Source organism: Papaver somniferum, unplaced genomic scaffold (assembly GCF_003573695.1).
Source record: "Papaver somniferum cultivar HN1 unplaced genomic scaffold, ASM357369v1 unplaced-scaffold_73, whole genome shotgun sequence".
Lineage (NCBI taxonomy): Eukaryota > Viridiplantae > Streptophyta > Magnoliopsida > Ranunculales > Papaveraceae > Papaver > Papaver somniferum.
This window is the reverse complement of record NW_020650193.1, coordinates 244,432-260,044: the sequence shown is the minus strand read 5'-3', so window position 1 is coordinate 260,044 and position 15,613 is coordinate 244,432. Positions and strand designations below refer to the sequence as shown.

Below are 15,613 nucleotides of genomic sequence, written 5' to 3'. Positions count from 1 at the left end.
ATGATCATTTCAAGTGAACATAAGATGAAAATAAACATGAGAATTCAGAAACTCGCCTCTTTCAAAATTATACACGCCAACTTTACTGTGACATTTATAACAATGCAATCATCACAGACAGTTAAAATTACTCAAAAGCAATTTTACTGAACAAACAGGTCTACTGCGCAAATCATGAACAGGCGTTGCTCCAAGTTTGAAACTAAATCTTGCGATTTCTCGTGGAACTCTATTACAGTGAGATGAAAAGTATCACAGACATTTGTAGTCTCTCAGTCTCTGAGTAAAATGAGAGAACATTTCAAAAAGAACATAATTAATTTGATACTCTCACAGCAGGCATGGTTTTATAAATTCAGCCTTTATAAAATCTTACTAGCTAGTGTATAAATAGGATAAAAATCACTAATTCATTTGGTCGACCATGAACCGACGAAAATTAAAATATATTCAACTCAAAATTACTAGGTTGTAAGACAAAAATAAGAACTCAATTAGACAAAAATAAGAACTTTCGGTACTCCCAAGCGTTTTCATGTCTTGAGATCAGAAGACATTGCTGAAGGTATAGCATAAGTCGAAAGAATATCTTCAGTTGCTTTCTTTGCGGTCTTAGTTCGTAGAACAACTGACTCGCCGCAATCCAACTTGAACCACAAATATTCATCATCACACTTCTCCGCCATCATGACTAAACTCTTAAGGTTTCTGACGGGATTACCATTGAAAGCAAGAACCTGAAGATTCGTGATCCCTTTAGAGCCACGGTTGATGGGCGCCGCAAGCACCTGGGAGATGACAACAAGCTGTTCGTCTTCGGATTGTGGCATCCCATTCACGCACTTTTCCTTCAGTCTCAAATATATGCTTTCTTCCATATTGTCCTCCACAGAGTCGATATACGGGATGGATACAACAGTAAAGACAACGCCAGCAACAATGTAATATGAAGGAGCTCCAATGTTTACTGGGGCGACTGGTACGCGAGTAGCTAATTTAATACTGAGTTCGATAATCTTTGAGTCACGGATAACCTTAACAATGGCAACATCCCCAGTGTATTTTTGAAAAATAAGATAACTGAAACCAACACGTTCTCCATGTGTAAAGAGGACTGTTCCATCATTCGCAATATCAATTCCATCAAAGCTGAGGATAACATCAGAAGGTTACAGAACATGAAATTCTGGCGACGTAGGCGAAAACAAGGACACCCGTCTGTTTAGAACTCATCCCCATTGACATACGATGATCAGGATTTTCCATCGTCTTCCACTGAAACCCAAGAGTTGGGAAACCTGTGTATTTCCCGTTCTTCTCATAATCTTTGATGAAGTGCATAACAACGGCCATTGGAATAACATAACCCATATTCTCTACATCCTCGTCTTTAATAGACTGAAATGCGATTCCCACGCACTTTCCTTCATCACTAAAAGCAGGGCCTCCAGAGTTTCCATCGTTTATAGCTGCATCAATCTGTATTCCCAGCAACTCAGTGGAATCTTGTACATAAGGGAAGATCTCTATGAGTATAATACTTTACACAGTGAGCATTTGTCAGTACCTTTCTCCCGCTAATTATAAACCCACTACTAGTTGAGGTCTATGCCATCTTTTGTTGCCATGGCTGTGAATGGTTTGGTGCAGAATGAACACAAAATACCTTGACAACTGCATCCATTAAAGGCGCCATGTTTCTCTCATCCTCACTTGCAACATTAATCTTCTCGTCCATGGAAGCTCATGAATAGCTTGCTGTGTTATCAAAGAGCTCTTAAAGCTGCTTTTGTCTCTTCTTTCAGTACCCCAATAAAAAATTGCTGCTTCTCTACTTGTGTTCTCCTGTCTTGTCAATTTATCACAGTATATATAGGCTTAGAGTTGGTACCCTTAGGAATAATAAATCGGGTTATATTAGGAGAGCTCGAATTTGGAAACACACAATGTCTCGGATTCATAAAGAATGGTTTTTTTGGGACCAGCCTTTTTTTTTGGACCATTATTTTATTTTGGATAAAACATTAGAAGTAAATCTAGGTCACCCTTATCTAAATATTTATATTAATACCAAAATTATCCTCCTGATTATTTTTGTATAATGATTAGTTAATGTGATTAATCATTGATTAATGTTAAATTAATAGATGATTGTATTTAAAAGAAATAGAATTATTGAGTGACCAAAGTAATAGAAGAAGAAGAAGAAGAAGATGGAGAAAAAAATTATTTTGAGATGGGTAAATATGGAGAAAAAACATTATCTCGGTACCGAAATATGCTTGTAAGTTAGTGAATGTTGTTATAAATGGCCTAAAATATCGTCAAAATCAAAATTGTAACAAAAAATTACAACCAAGTCAATAAAGTTCGGTTATATTATATGAAGAACATGTAACCGAACTTTCTGCAAATGTAGTTCGGTTAATAAATCCAAAATCACAGGCAACCGAACCAAAGCTTTAATGGAGTTTTTGTTTCTACAAATGTAGTTCGGTTAGGACATTTTTTACGACGTAACCGAACCCAAAGTTCGGTTGAGACATTTTTTCACGACGAAACCGAACTTTTTTGCGACGTAAACGAACTCAAAGTTCGGTTGGGACATTTTTTTGCGACGAAACCGAACTTTTTTTGCGACGTAATTGATTTTTTTTTGCGACGTAACCGACCTCAAAGTTCGGTTGGAACATTTTTGCGACGTAACCGAACTCGAAGTTCGATTGGGACATTTTTTGCGACATAACCGAACCTTTTGCGACGAAACCGAACTCTTCTCTGGAAAAAGAAAAACCTCCATTAAAGTTGAGTTCGGTTAGTTCGACAAAGTTTTTCACATAATTCCTAACCGAACTTCTCTCTACAACTTCCATTTTCAACTCATTTTGGTGATTACTTCTCATTTTTTCAACCAAAAACGATATATGGTGGTGGTTGTTGGTGGTGGTGGTCGGAGATGGTAGGTGATGGTCGGTAGTGGTAGCGGCGGCGGTGGGAGGAGTTGGTGGTTATTTATATATATATATAATGTGATTATTAGGTTAGTTTTAAATTAAGTTAGGTTAAGGATAGGTTAGTCATTTCCACATTTTAGGAAACCCCTTATAACTATAGGGAAAGTGGTCTAATAAGACGATGATCCAAAAAAAAACCATGGTCCCCAGAAAACCGTTCTTAAGAAAGGGTCAGCTAGTTTCAAAAGGGTCATTCCAATGGGCTGGGCTCACCGGAGGACATGGAACAACGCTAGTTTCAATCCCAGTCAGTCCGTTGTCTAATCTGAGTCATCTGACAACAGAGCCTCCTTGTCCTTGGTGTAATCCAGTAATAGTGTTAATGAAGTTAGCTCTATACCCATAAAGGTCAGTCAAAGAATCAAGGTATTCTGATATTCTGCGTTCATCCTACAACTTTGTCATTTCTAGCAACACATAAAACATTGGTGAATTTTCATTCTGGAACTCAAAGAAACGATTTTGAAAATTGTTTTACATCAGAATGATAAATCATCATCTTCTTTGGTACAAGTAAAACAAACCTCTAAACTAAACCGGATGGACTTTTAGCACTCTGAATATAAACTCCTCAAACTAATCAGACTGCACCACTTGACATCAGAACCTTAATTGTGAAGCCCCTGGTTCTTGTCAGAGTACAAAAATGACAAAAACCGAGAGACCGAGGCAAAGGCTTTTGAGTTTCAGGAAAGACACCTTTTTATATACTGCTATTCATACAGACATGATGGATTCTACATGTGCATTTGAGTTGGGGAATCTTCATTCCTTAAGGAAACTAACTGACCGATGATGAGAAGTAGACATGGCAAAAACGCCGTAGTACTGATTCAGCTTCTCTAACTCTTTGGAAAGGTTCAAATGCAGAAAGTTATGTTGTCTGCACTTCCGTGATTTTGGAATTGAGTAGTCCACCGTTAGTTCTTCTGAACTACACATAGAATTACCTATGGGGATAATGACGATGATGATGGTGCCGGTGTTTGCTTCTCTTGTGATGTCTGTCAGACTCGGAATCATCTGATGAATTTGAATCCGAGGATTGTCTTGATTTCCTTCTCCGATGCCTGTTGGAATCTGAATTGTCAGACGAACTTGGAGAACTAGAATTGTGCCGCTTCTTTTTCCTATGCTGCTTCTTTTCCTTCATTTTTCTTTCCTTCAATCTTCTCTCCCTATCATCACTGGAGTCAGATGGCGACATAGATCGACTCTTGTGACAGGACCTGGACTCACTAATACGAGTTAATGACCGGCTTTTGTGCTTGCGTTTACTCCTGGAGCGCTTCTCCGGAATGCTGACTGAGAAGTTGGCCAGCAGGTCAGGAATGTTCCCTCCACTCAAGAAACCTAACAATTGTAAAATGACATAGGTGCAACAGCTTAGCATATATCAAGGATGTGGAAAGAAAGCCAAGAAATTGAGATCGTGAAAGAATATTAGCCAGTAATAACTGAAAATCTCAGGTTTACTGAGAGCTCTATGTCCCAAATTTATGAGTTAGAACTTTACAAAAGGTCCTTCTTTTCAAGGATTATCCATACAGGACGGAGATCATGGTCAAAAACACTCACATAAACTAACAATTGATTGACCCATGTATGGATTTAGGGTTAAATCTCCTAAGATTATGCGAATCAGTGGATTATTCACATGTTTACATGCACTTGGCATGTTGCTAACTTGACTCTCCCCACCCACCTGAGCACCACAAAAAAAGACTGGTACATCGTTATTGAATTAGAATTTTCAAAATTGAATAGGTTTTCACATGATGGCCAATATGGTAAAAACATCCTCACTGAAAATCGGTACTTCTCCGTGTGGAATGGTTTATGGATGTTGATTAGTTTAACAAATCCACAAAACTCTAAGCATATAACCGTATTCTGTATAGGCTCATATATACTACAATAGATACAACAAATAGGTTCAATCTCAGAGAGCTTAGTCTACTAGGTCTACATAAAGATCTTCCAGCAAAACCAGGAAGAAATTGCATTATACCTCCATATTCGTCAAAAATGTCTTCTGCAACTATCTGTTGGTTAGGGTCATCTGGTTTGAACCCACCACGCGGAGGGCTTAAACCGGGCTTTTGCTTTAGTTCCCACTTGAGAGGCTGTAACATGAGACGTTAAAGACCATTACTAAAGCAAGCGAGTAGCATGGACAAGTTTTTTGCTAGCAAAGAAACTATAAAGAAGAAGAAGCAATAGTTAGTTATTCCACTTCCACAGCAACAAAATAAAGCATGACACCATGTCAGCTGAGATGGAGAGACAGGCACATCATGGTATCTTGTATGGTGAGGCTATGTGACTACGTGGAAAAAATAAAAAGATTCAAACGTTACAAGAGTTTCTATCCCACTCATGTTATCACTCATCACAAACCTAGCTAGAGTAAGACTCCAGTAATTTGTCTGCAAACTAGAAACCGACAGTAACATAGCACTAACCTCGTTAACCTCTGTCTGGGCAAGGATAGCAGTCAAGGGATCATCTCTTTTCAAACGACTCTCCTCACTTGGCGTTATCATATCCTTTAAAGAACATTCACGGTCACCACTTTGGTGACCAAAAGTTCCACATCTTGCACATTTAACATTTCGAACTTCCACCCCAAAAGGTTTTGCCCTGGCTGGGAGACCAGTTTCCAGCCTGAAAGATGACCAATGTCAAACCATTACAAATCGAGCTATACAATGCTTAGCATAACACATTAGTAATGTACCTAGGAGCATTTTTGAGTACTGAAAACTCGTCTTCAGTAGGCAATGCGCGTCCAAAAACATCTCTTGGTCTTTTCTTCTTCTTTTTCTCCTCCTCAACCGGAACAGCATCCTCCTCCTTGTCATTCTTCCCAGAGGTGGATTCTTCAGGTGGATTAGTAATCCCCAGTCTTTTCCTCTCATCTTCGATTTCAGCAGCTTTAGCACTCTCAGGATTGTAACCAGGTGGACGAACATACATAAAACTAACAGCCTTCATAGTCTCTACCTTCTCTTTCTCTCTTTGATTCAACTCAGCTGTTTGCTTAAAAATTTGCTGTTCTTGTGCAAACTGAATACAATAAACACCCAAATTAGGTCTAAACCCTAACCCTTGTTAATATTTAGTATGTAAGAACAGAAAGAGTACCTCTCGGGCGACTTCCTCAGCTCGTCGTTGTCTCTGAGCATTGGTCTGTTCAGCAATCCATTTACGGCGTTGATTTGGATATGATAATGGATGCCATGGTTTCTGATTTAAGAAGGAATGACTCCATGCGGTACCCGATTTTGTCTTGTAATCGACTTCTCCTTCTTTACTTTTCTTATTCAGTAGTTTCTGCATCAATCCCCCTCCTTCCCCTTCATCCTCCATTGCTTAATTTCTGTATCTCTCTCTCTCTGAAGATCTTCTCCTTCTTCCTGTGATGGTGGTGGTGGTGGTGGTGGCGGAGAATGGGAGGAGGAATGTGGAAGAAATCCCCAATAAACTTGACTCCACCCAGATTAAGAGGTTGAGTTTGATATAGGCGCCTCTGTTTCGGATACGGGCTGGTCTAGAGTTGGGTTGAAATATCGGAGTCTCTAGAATAAGATATGGGAAAAACAGTCTGGAAGAATCATACCGTCTATAATCTTTATAACTCTCCTAGTTGTCTTGTGTTGTTTTCTCACATCTCCCTCCTCCTCCTCCTCCTCCTCCTTCTCTAATCCAAAACCTCTTATCCTATTTTTCTTTTATCTTCCTCCTCCCCTGCTCTGAGAGCGAGAGAAGAATATACTAACAGTCCAACTCTAAACTTTTTGTATCAATCTATTGCTCGCTGACTATATAATTGAGGTAGAAGAAGAGAGGAGCTGCAATACACATATGGTGGTGGTCATATAAAATCGCTAAAAGTGGGAATGGCTTGTTTGCTACCTCAATTCTTCAATTGCGCACCAGACACTACTACCAGTACCACCACACTATCTCATCATCTTTCTTCTCATACCCACTCTTACCTCTGTAAGTGCTATTCATTCTTGCCTTTTGTTTCTGTGTCTCCATTGAATCAACTAATGAATGTGATTGAGTAGTGATATGGTTTATGCCGTTACCATGGTAATCCTTTCTGGGTTTGATGAACTCCTGGATAATTGTGTTTTATTAGCTTTTAATGTTTATTCTGGGAAATTGAAGTAGAACAGGCATTTTATCATACAATTTCAATGCATCTTTTTACAATTTTGAGCTTAACCACAGTTTGTAATTGACTATGAGATTGGGTCAGAAAAGAAATCCATTACCTCTTAGGGATAGGGTTCTATTGACTTAGTGTTGATTCTTGTGTTTGTTTTTGTTAGCAATTTATGTCAGTATGAAAGAGTCCAAGTCAGTAGTTGTGTTTTGAATTAGTGTGTTTACTTCCTTCCTAATTTATAGGATCTACGGTTGCATGGGAATATCTTGTATCCTTAATTAAAAAGATATGAATGGAAGGAGAAGATATCGCACTGAATTATTCGGAGGCTAGGGCTCCTCGATAAGCCTTGGACGCCGTCAGTAAACCCTTTTATCTTCTCTCTTTTTACCATTCTTCTTAACAATCACCATTATCCCTTACCTGCACTTCTTCTCCACTGCATATTACATCATTTCCATTACCATATTTTCTAGTGTGATCATAACAGTTAAATTGAAAGCATATATCATGGTTGCATTTTAGTCAATTCAGGACGGCACCTCTGTGTGTGTTTACTAACTGGATTTTGTCTTGATTAACATGTGCAGTCAAAACTAGACAACCCGTATGCATTCGTGCGCAATGTGTTCTTACAACGACTACTGCAAGTGCAGTTGTCGATATGGAGAAGCTTCAGTTACCTTCTCTGGAAGCTCATTTACTTTCACTAGCAATGGACAGATCCATGTCATATGTAGGATCCGTTGGTCCACCCACTAAGGTTTGTATTGCTTCATCCTATCCTATGTATGAAACACAGATCATGACCCAAGCTCTGCAGTCTAAAAAACTCGAAATATAAAAGTGCTTGGTTTGATTGTTATCAACAGGAAAACATTGAAGATACTGTAGCTACAGAAACACTTGCTGGTGAAGAGGCCGATATAGCTGCTGCTGCTGCTGGAGCCGTCGCTCTTGCAAAAGCAGCAGCGCAAATGGCTAAAGATGCTGCTTTCATGGGTGGCGATAATTCTGATGCTAGATTAGATCATAAGCATGTAGAGTTTCAACCAAAAACTGAAAGCATCCATCTGGGGACGGTTCATTATACTGATGCCGAACGATCATTATTAGGCCTTCAGCCTTTGCAAGCTGAGAGCAGAACGGAGGAAGAAGAAATAATTCCTGTTACAGATTGTGACAGCTTGGAACCAACAGATGAAGAACTTGAACTTCTCCAGGTGCAACTTACCAATAGAATAGCTGTGAGATCTGGGCGTCAAACAGAAAGAAGAGCTAGAAGAGCAAAAGCAGCTGAGAAAGCTGCTGCAAGTGTTGTTTCTGTGAACTCTGGATCTAGTCGTAAAAAGAAAGCTCCTATACAAGAAGTGGACTACGCTGATCCGTTGCGCTATTTGAGGGGGACCACTAGCTCTTCCAGACTTCTTACTGCTAATGAAGAGCTGCAGTTGTCAGAAGGAATACAGGTTTGATCCCTGTTATAAATTGAACATTGCAAAACTAAATTGTTATCCAAGAGTCAGTTTTTATCAGTTCAACCAACGTAGTTTTTGAGCTTAGGATAACAGACCATATGCCAGCACTTTACTGGGCTGTATGTATGTACTGTGAAGTTAAATGATAACGGTCTGCACTAGTCAGTCTGATTGAATACCTACATTGATCCTTCTTTAGATTTCCATCAACAATCTTTGGTATTCTTATTTACTGTTTAAAGAGTTTTATTGGAGATCATCTTTTTCATGGTCACATTATCTTGACTTATCTTTTAGTAAATATAATGCAGGTCTTACTAAAACTGGAATTACTTCACGACGAACTTACAGAACGTTGTGGTGGTAAACCCACTCTTGCTCAATGGGCCGCAGCAGCTGGAGTTGACCAGAAAACCCTAAGGAAGCGCTTAAACTATGGCATCCTTTGCAAAGACAAAATGATTAAAAGCAACATACGTCTTGTAATTTCTATTGCAAAAAATTATCAGGGGGCGGGAATGAACCTTCAAGATCTTGTTCAGGTTTGTTTGTTCTTTGACCTTATTAATTCAGAGAGTTAATATAAATTCACTAGAGTAACAAAAATTAGTTTAGTGTATTTGCTAGGAGTGTTTAGGCTAAATATAAGGAAGAATATAACTAGGTATAGATTTTTTAGAAAAACTCCATATTGGCACGAATATCTTGCCAAATAAAAGTTCCTAAAACATGAAAAAAAATAAAAATAAAAATGCTACATGAGGTTCGAAAAAAATAGATAACCAAATCAGTTAATATAAAGAATGAGGAATTTTGTTACGGGATATATGGGAGGAGCCAAAAAAATAAAACAACATCAAGCAATAATCAGTCACCAACTCATTCACAAATGGAAGATTGAACTCACAAAATGGATAAGACCATTATAGAACTTCTCATCTTCTTTGCCTTTAAGTAACGCGCACACCTGCAATTCAGGTCCCACACACGCACACTTATTATCCTGTAACTGGACACAAGCCGGATGAAACCTCTTCAAAAACCGATCTAATTTTTTCGCTGTCTTTGAAGGTTTGTGCATTGAATACTTCTTCTTCTTCACTAGCAAAGCCCGAGAATCTAACCCTAAATGTATGTTTTTCCTCGTCTAGTACTAGTTTTTCCACTGTGTACCATGCTTCATCAACAGTTGAACGGAAGTCTAACTCTGGCATTCTTATTTTGTATCGGAAGTCCTTAGAAATTTCTTATGGAAAAACTTTCTTAGAAATCTAAGGACTTCCGATACAAAATAAGAATGACAGAGTTAGATTTCTGCTCAACTGTTGATAAAGCGTAGTACACAGTGAAAAAACTAGTACTAGATTAGCAAAAACATAACCTTCCGCGAGAAGAAATATTCAACACACAAATGTTCAAAACAGCGCAAAAATTAGATAGGTTTTTGCGGAGGTTTCGTCCGGCTTGTGTCCAGTTACAGTATAATAAGTGTGCGCGTGTGGGACCTGGATTGCAGGTGTTCGGTTACTTAAATCCAAAGAAGATGAAAGTTCTATAATGGTATTATCCATTTTATGAGTTCACGTCCATTTGTGAATGAGTTGGTGACTGATTATTGCTTTATGTTGTTTTATCTAAAGCTGTCATTTTTTAATTCTTTGGTATTCCAAGTCCATAAGAAAAGAAATGGGAAAAATTGCAGAGGGAAGGGAACAGAAATGGAAGAAAAAGTTGGTGGAGAATAATCTTTTGTGTGTTGAGAGTATATTATGTTTGATATTCTTTATAGCAAGAATTATCAACTATCCTGTAATACCACGTAATCCTTGGTCCTGCTACGATGGAAGTGGGGTGTATAACTGCACGAGTCTCCTCCCGTATATCCGTAACAAAATTCCAAATTCCTCTTTTTCTTATTTTAGCTGATTTGTTTATCTACTTTTTTTCTATTTGAATTAATCTAATTAATCCAAATTGAACGTAGTGTAGCATTTTTTTTTCTTTTTTCCTATTTTAGAAACTTTTATTTGACAAGATATGCTTGCCAATATGGAATTTTCCTAAAAAATCTATACCTAGTTGTATTCTTCCTTATATTTATAGCCTAAACACTCCTAGCAAAAAAACTAAATTAATTTTTGTTATTCTGCTGAATTTATTTTGTTTCTCCTTTAACCCTATCAGGGGGCTAAAAATGTTAATAGTAATCATTATGCCTTTTCCAATCTCAGGAAGGGTGTCGAGGCCTTGTAAGAGGTGCAGAGAAATTTGATGCTTCAAAGGGATTCAAGTTTTCAACTTATGCCCACTGGTGGATTAAGCAGGCAGTTCGAAAATCTCTTTCTGATCAATCTAGAACAATTCGCTTACCGGTAAGTTTTCCTTGACTATCTCAATTGCCTTTTGCACAGGAAAACCTTTATTATAGTGAGAGTTGGTGCTTCTAGAGTCACGACCATATGAGTCCCTTGTCACTTCAGAAACTGACATTTGGTTCACTAAAAGAAGTAAATGAACCAACTATAACTGATTATTGTTTATCGATGATGTTACGTCCACTGGCTTAGTCAAACTATTGATGCAGTTTTAAAGTTTTGATTCCATCCAATCTTTTGTTCCAAAACTGTTGTCAAAATATGAACAGTTTCACATGGTTGAGGCAACTTATCGAGTAAAGGAAGCTAGAAAGCAGCTGTTTAACGAGAAAGGGAGACAGCCTGACGACAAGGAGATTGCAGAGGCAACAGGGTTGTCAATGAAGAGGCTAATGGCTGTACTACTCACTCCCAAAGCTCCAAGATCTCTTGACCAGAAGTTTGGAATCAATGAGAGTCTAAAGCCTTCGGTATGTCCTTTTGGTTCTCTTTCCTTCAGTATAACAACTATAATCGCACCATATGCTCTTATTCTGATTCATTTATGAACGAGTGATCCCCTTGTCTTTCAGGAAATAATTTCAAATCCAGATGATGAAACATCTGAAGATATACTTATCAAGCAATTCATGAGGCAGGATCTGGAGAAAGTGCTATGCACTCTCAATCCAAGGGAGAAGCAGGTGGTCCGATGGAGGTTTGGGCTGGAAGATGGACGGATGAAAACATTGCAGGAGATTGGGGAATTAATGGGTGTGAGCAGAGAAAGAATCCGGCAAATAGAATCCTGTGCCTTCAGAAAGCTGAAGAATAAGAAGAGAACCAAAAATTTGCAGCAGTACATTAACTCATAATGAAAATTCGCACATCAGGTTCTACAGAAAAGAGTAATGGAATTGGATGCCCTGTCTCGTTTTCTTTTCTGTTTTTCTCTATTTTTCAACGCTATCTTTCTATATGTAGCTGCAGCATGAATGCAAATCCTGGTGCTGCTTTCCGTTTTTGTAATGCACATATCATTTGTTCAGAATTTCAGAATAGTTTGTGCAGAGAAATAAAATTCCAAGTTAGTATTATTATCATTATCACTTGTATTTCTATGATTTAAACTAGTACTTAAACGAAACGCAAGTACATGTAACTCTGACCAGGAACAAGGCGATCGTAGAGTGTCAAAATCTCAGATTTATGTAATAATTTCTAGGTTGAGGAAAATAGAAAAAACTCTTCAACCATATATATGTATTCTTCGATGAAATGCAGGCAAGATCCTTCGGAAGCTGGAGTATCATCAGGGGAAAATTGTCTACTATTTATCTTACTTGCACCCTGCGCAATGCCAGATAAGCAACTATCCGATATCCAACCAACATCAGAGCCATGATACAGACATCTATCCACAAATGATCTGAACCCATGGACTTGACTGCAGGAAAATCAACCACACGGCAGAAATCTCCGTTGGCGCACTCGTAGTAATCATTCTCAGTGTATTGAACTCCAAGAAGAAGCTTGTAACAGTAGAAGCTAAAGCTCAAGTACTTGAACCAGACAATGAAGCCAGGGATCTGCTGAATGTAATAGCCTCCAGCCATAAGGAAAACCAGAGTGGTGACTGAGGCCAAGGTGGTGGCTTGTTTCACATCCATCAGGATGGCACCAAATGCAAGACCTAAGCTTTGGGATACAAGGACACTGAAGAGTACAACAAGTAGGGATAGAACGAAGGTTGCAGGGTCCGGCTTGAGTCCACCCATCCAGTAGATAATGACGACGAATACTGTGGGGAGAGCAAGCTCCATAGGAAGGTCCCCTGCAGTCCTGGCAAGGAAGTAAGAGGAGAGCCGGTACATGCCTGAAGAACGTTCTTTGATGAGCATAGCTCGTTCTTGTGGAAATGTGAAAACGGCATTATAGAGTGGGAAAAACCCCCAGAAGACTGAGAAGAAAAAGAGCAACCCAATCTGCAGACAGAATGAAGCGTGTTAAAAAAAAAATTGCAGCGAGGAATTCTTCTTCTTGTTTGTTTTCTAAGATATTAAATCTTACGCGGTCCTGGATGTGTGATGGCGGGGAGTGCCACCAGAGGAGACCAGCAAGAATGGCAACCGTTATTACTTGGAAAATTCTCAATTTGTTGAAAGCTTCGTATCTACGCTCCTTAAGCCCTCTCCTGAGCAGCACTTTAAATTGCCTCCACCAGCTGGTGCCCCATTCTTCTGACTTCACAGTGTTCCCTGCTTCATTCAGAGGCATCAAAGCAATTCTTCAGACCGGCAATAAATCTCTGAACTAATTCGTTGCTTGCAAAAAAGAGCGGCAGAAAAGATTGACAACTACTCACATTTGTATGAATCGGTAGTGGCAGGACCAGCATAGCGGGGGTTACTGTTCATGTCTATAGCCCCGCAAAGTTCAGCCTTCAACCTTGTGGCTATGTTCTTGTCATAAGCAGAGATTAGAGCTTCCCGGACCAATTTTTGCTCGTTTTCTGTGCTTCCACCACCCTCTTGAGGAGAATCTCCGCCTTCTTCATCCGCCGTTCTTTTGCAATCAGGCGCAATTCCTGCAATTCATCCACACGTCAGTGCAATTCCCCCAACAGTTTGCTACCTCCGTTTCAGGAAAAGGGATGCTTTCACTTTTTCATTTTGTTTTTTTGCCTGAAAACGGGCCAAATTGAAAAAGTGAAAATATCACTTTTCCTGAAACGGAAGGAGTATTTAATAAGCACATAAATACAAATGTGTGCAAGAGCATGAGTGCATCAGCATCACATACCATTTGCCAAATCGAGTAAGAGATCAGCAGGGTTGACAGTGACGGAAGTGGAAAATCCAATTGAAGAGAAATAATCCAAGGCTGTGGATGCAGGTCCATGGTAAATTGGGCAACCCTCTGAAAGCAACACCACCTTGTTAAACATGTGGTAGAGTCTGCTGGATGGTTGGTGAATAGTGATGACCACAGTTCTGCCTCCGCTTGCTAAGTGCTTTATCGTGGTCAAGATACGCTGAGCAGTCGTCGAGTCTAGTCCCGAGGTGGGTTCGTCGAGTAACAGTAAACTTGGATTGATTAACATTTCTTGTCCAATGCTTACTCTCTTTTTCTCACCACCTGAAATTCCCCTAAACAGGGGACCTCCTATCATGCTATTCCTGCACCGGTTCAGGCCTAGCTCGTTAATCACATGCTCAGCATGCTCCACCTTCTCTTCTTTGGTTAAGCTGTCAGGCAGGCGTAGCAGGGAGGTGAAGATGAGTGTCTCTGCCACGGTTAAGTGTGGGTAGAGAACATCGTTCTGCGCTACAAATCCAATTTGCCGCCTGATGGGGCTTGAAAAGGGCTGGCCATTGTAGGTGATCTTACCTGAGAGCTTCCCATTAAGTCGACCTCCAAGAGCTGTCAGGAGGGTGGTCTTGCCACTTCCGGACGGGCCGAGCATCGCCAAAATCTCACCTGGACAAACCATACCTGTCATCCCATTCAAAATAGTCTTTTCTTTGGAACTCCATGTACCATTCCAACAGAATCCTCCTTTCTGTTGCTCTAATTTGATTTTGTACACCACTTCTTCAAACTGCACCACAAACATCAAATGGAAACAATTAGTACTCAGTACTAGACCACTAGCTTGAACAGATAAAGAGAGATAGATGGAGAGACAGACCTTGAGTGTAATTGGGTGCAAGGGAAGTGTAAGTACAGATTTGGGCGGAAGATTGGAGCGAACAGGGTAAGGGAGGACAGCCGTGTTTTGCGGCTGGGAAGATGACATGATTGTTTCTTTGAGTTGCAAAACAGTAAGGTTGTTGGTATTATCTGGTATGTATGAATATGGGAAATGGATATCTAGTGGTTGTTTGTTTCTTTTTATCTGTTTGTTTCCCCTTAAGCTGCTTCTTCTTCTTAATTCTCAAGCTGAAATGGACGACCCACACACAGGATATATATAGGGAGAAAGAGACAGAGAAAGAGATGGACTGATTCTACAACTGAGAGTGAAACAGAGGAGATGACTCAAGAAGAGAAGAGAATAAGGGGATGAGGGGGGAGAGCCCACATTTTTTTTTTTTTAAAAGAAAAGAAAACAAAAACAAGTAGTACACATCATGATGCATGTCTAGCCAATTATAATCAATCTTCTAATTATTGTTATTCTTAACTTGTTCTAATTAGGGTTCAGGGTCATCATCAATTATTAATAATCCTCTCTACTACTAACTTACAAACTCCATCATCATCAAGGATAGATAATAAAGTGAGTAGTGAGTGAGGTTGAGCTAGAGCTAGCTTTTTTCTATTATGTATTTTAACAGCTAGTAGCTGCTGTAAATTATGCAATCAATCAACTTGTTCTGAATGGGATCCGGTTGGTCATTACGCATATACATGACATGATGAGTTACATCAGTTCAGTTTTGGAACATGAAAACGTGTCAGTACCAACCACTAAGGACGGTTAGCAACATTCGCACTACCATGACCTATAACATCCATGCAGATGATCAAGGAACCACTTTCATTACATAATCTTTTTCATTATTGCATCTGCAAAGCAATTCA

The 15,613-nt window shown here is 39.3% G+C and overlaps 3 protein-coding genes and 1 pseudogene across 5 annotated transcripts; 1 reads left to right on the top strand and 3 right to left on the bottom strand.

Moving 5' to 3' along the window:
* Positions 1–533: 533 nt before the first annotated feature.
* LOC113344100 lies at positions 534–1,738 on the bottom strand (annotated as a pseudogene).
* A 1,693-nt stretch (positions 1,739–3,431) lies between these two features.
* On the bottom strand, positions 3,432–6,468 carry LOC113344107 (uncharacterized zinc finger CCHC domain-containing protein At4g19190-like). 2 transcript variants are annotated; one of them, XM_026588144.1, is made up of 5 exons: positions 6,162–6,468; positions 5,755–6,083; positions 5,480–5,681; positions 5,026–5,140; positions 3,432–4,367 (listed from the first exon to the last, which is right to left on the bottom strand). In XM_026588144.1, the coding sequence occupies exons 1-5, from the start codon at positions 6,384–6,386 to the stop codon at positions 3,961–3,963; spliced, it is 1,278 nt and encodes a 425-aa protein (XP_026443929.1). In that variant the 5' UTR covers positions 6,387–6,468; the 3' UTR covers positions 3,432–3,960. The 2 variants fall into 2 exon arrangements, with proteins under 2 accessions (XP_026443929.1, XP_026443930.1); XM_026588145.1 differs by having other exon boundaries at positions 5,755–6,068.
* A 232-nt stretch (positions 6,469–6,700) lies between these two features.
* On the top strand, positions 6,701–12,132 carry LOC113344106 (RNA polymerase sigma factor sigB-like). The gene is made up of 7 exons (XM_026588143.1): positions 6,701–7,019; positions 7,785–7,957; positions 8,067–8,663; positions 8,984–9,214; positions 10,904–11,044; positions 11,317–11,517; positions 11,620–12,132. The coding sequence occupies exons 1-7, from the start codon at positions 6,917–6,919 to the stop codon at positions 11,899–11,901; spliced, it is 1,728 nt and encodes a 575-aa protein (XP_026443928.1). The 5' UTR covers positions 6,701–6,916; the 3' UTR covers positions 11,902–12,132.
* Positions 12,093–15,051, bottom strand: LOC113344105 (ABC transporter G family member 14-like). 2 transcript variants are annotated; one of them, XM_026588141.1, is made up of 5 exons: positions 14,718–15,051; positions 13,829–14,627; positions 13,392–13,613; positions 13,097–13,287; positions 12,093–13,011 (listed from the first exon to the last, which is right to left on the bottom strand). In XM_026588141.1, exons 1-5 carry the CDS (start codon positions 14,823–14,825, stop codon positions 12,361–12,363), a joined length of 1,971 nt encoding a protein of 656 aa, XP_026443926.1. In that variant the 5' UTR covers positions 14,826–15,051; the 3' UTR covers positions 12,093–12,360. The 2 variants fall into 2 exon arrangements, with proteins under 2 accessions (XP_026443926.1, XP_026443927.1); XM_026588142.1 differs by having other exon boundaries at positions 13,097–13,284.
* Positions 15,052–15,613: the final 562 nt, after the last annotated feature.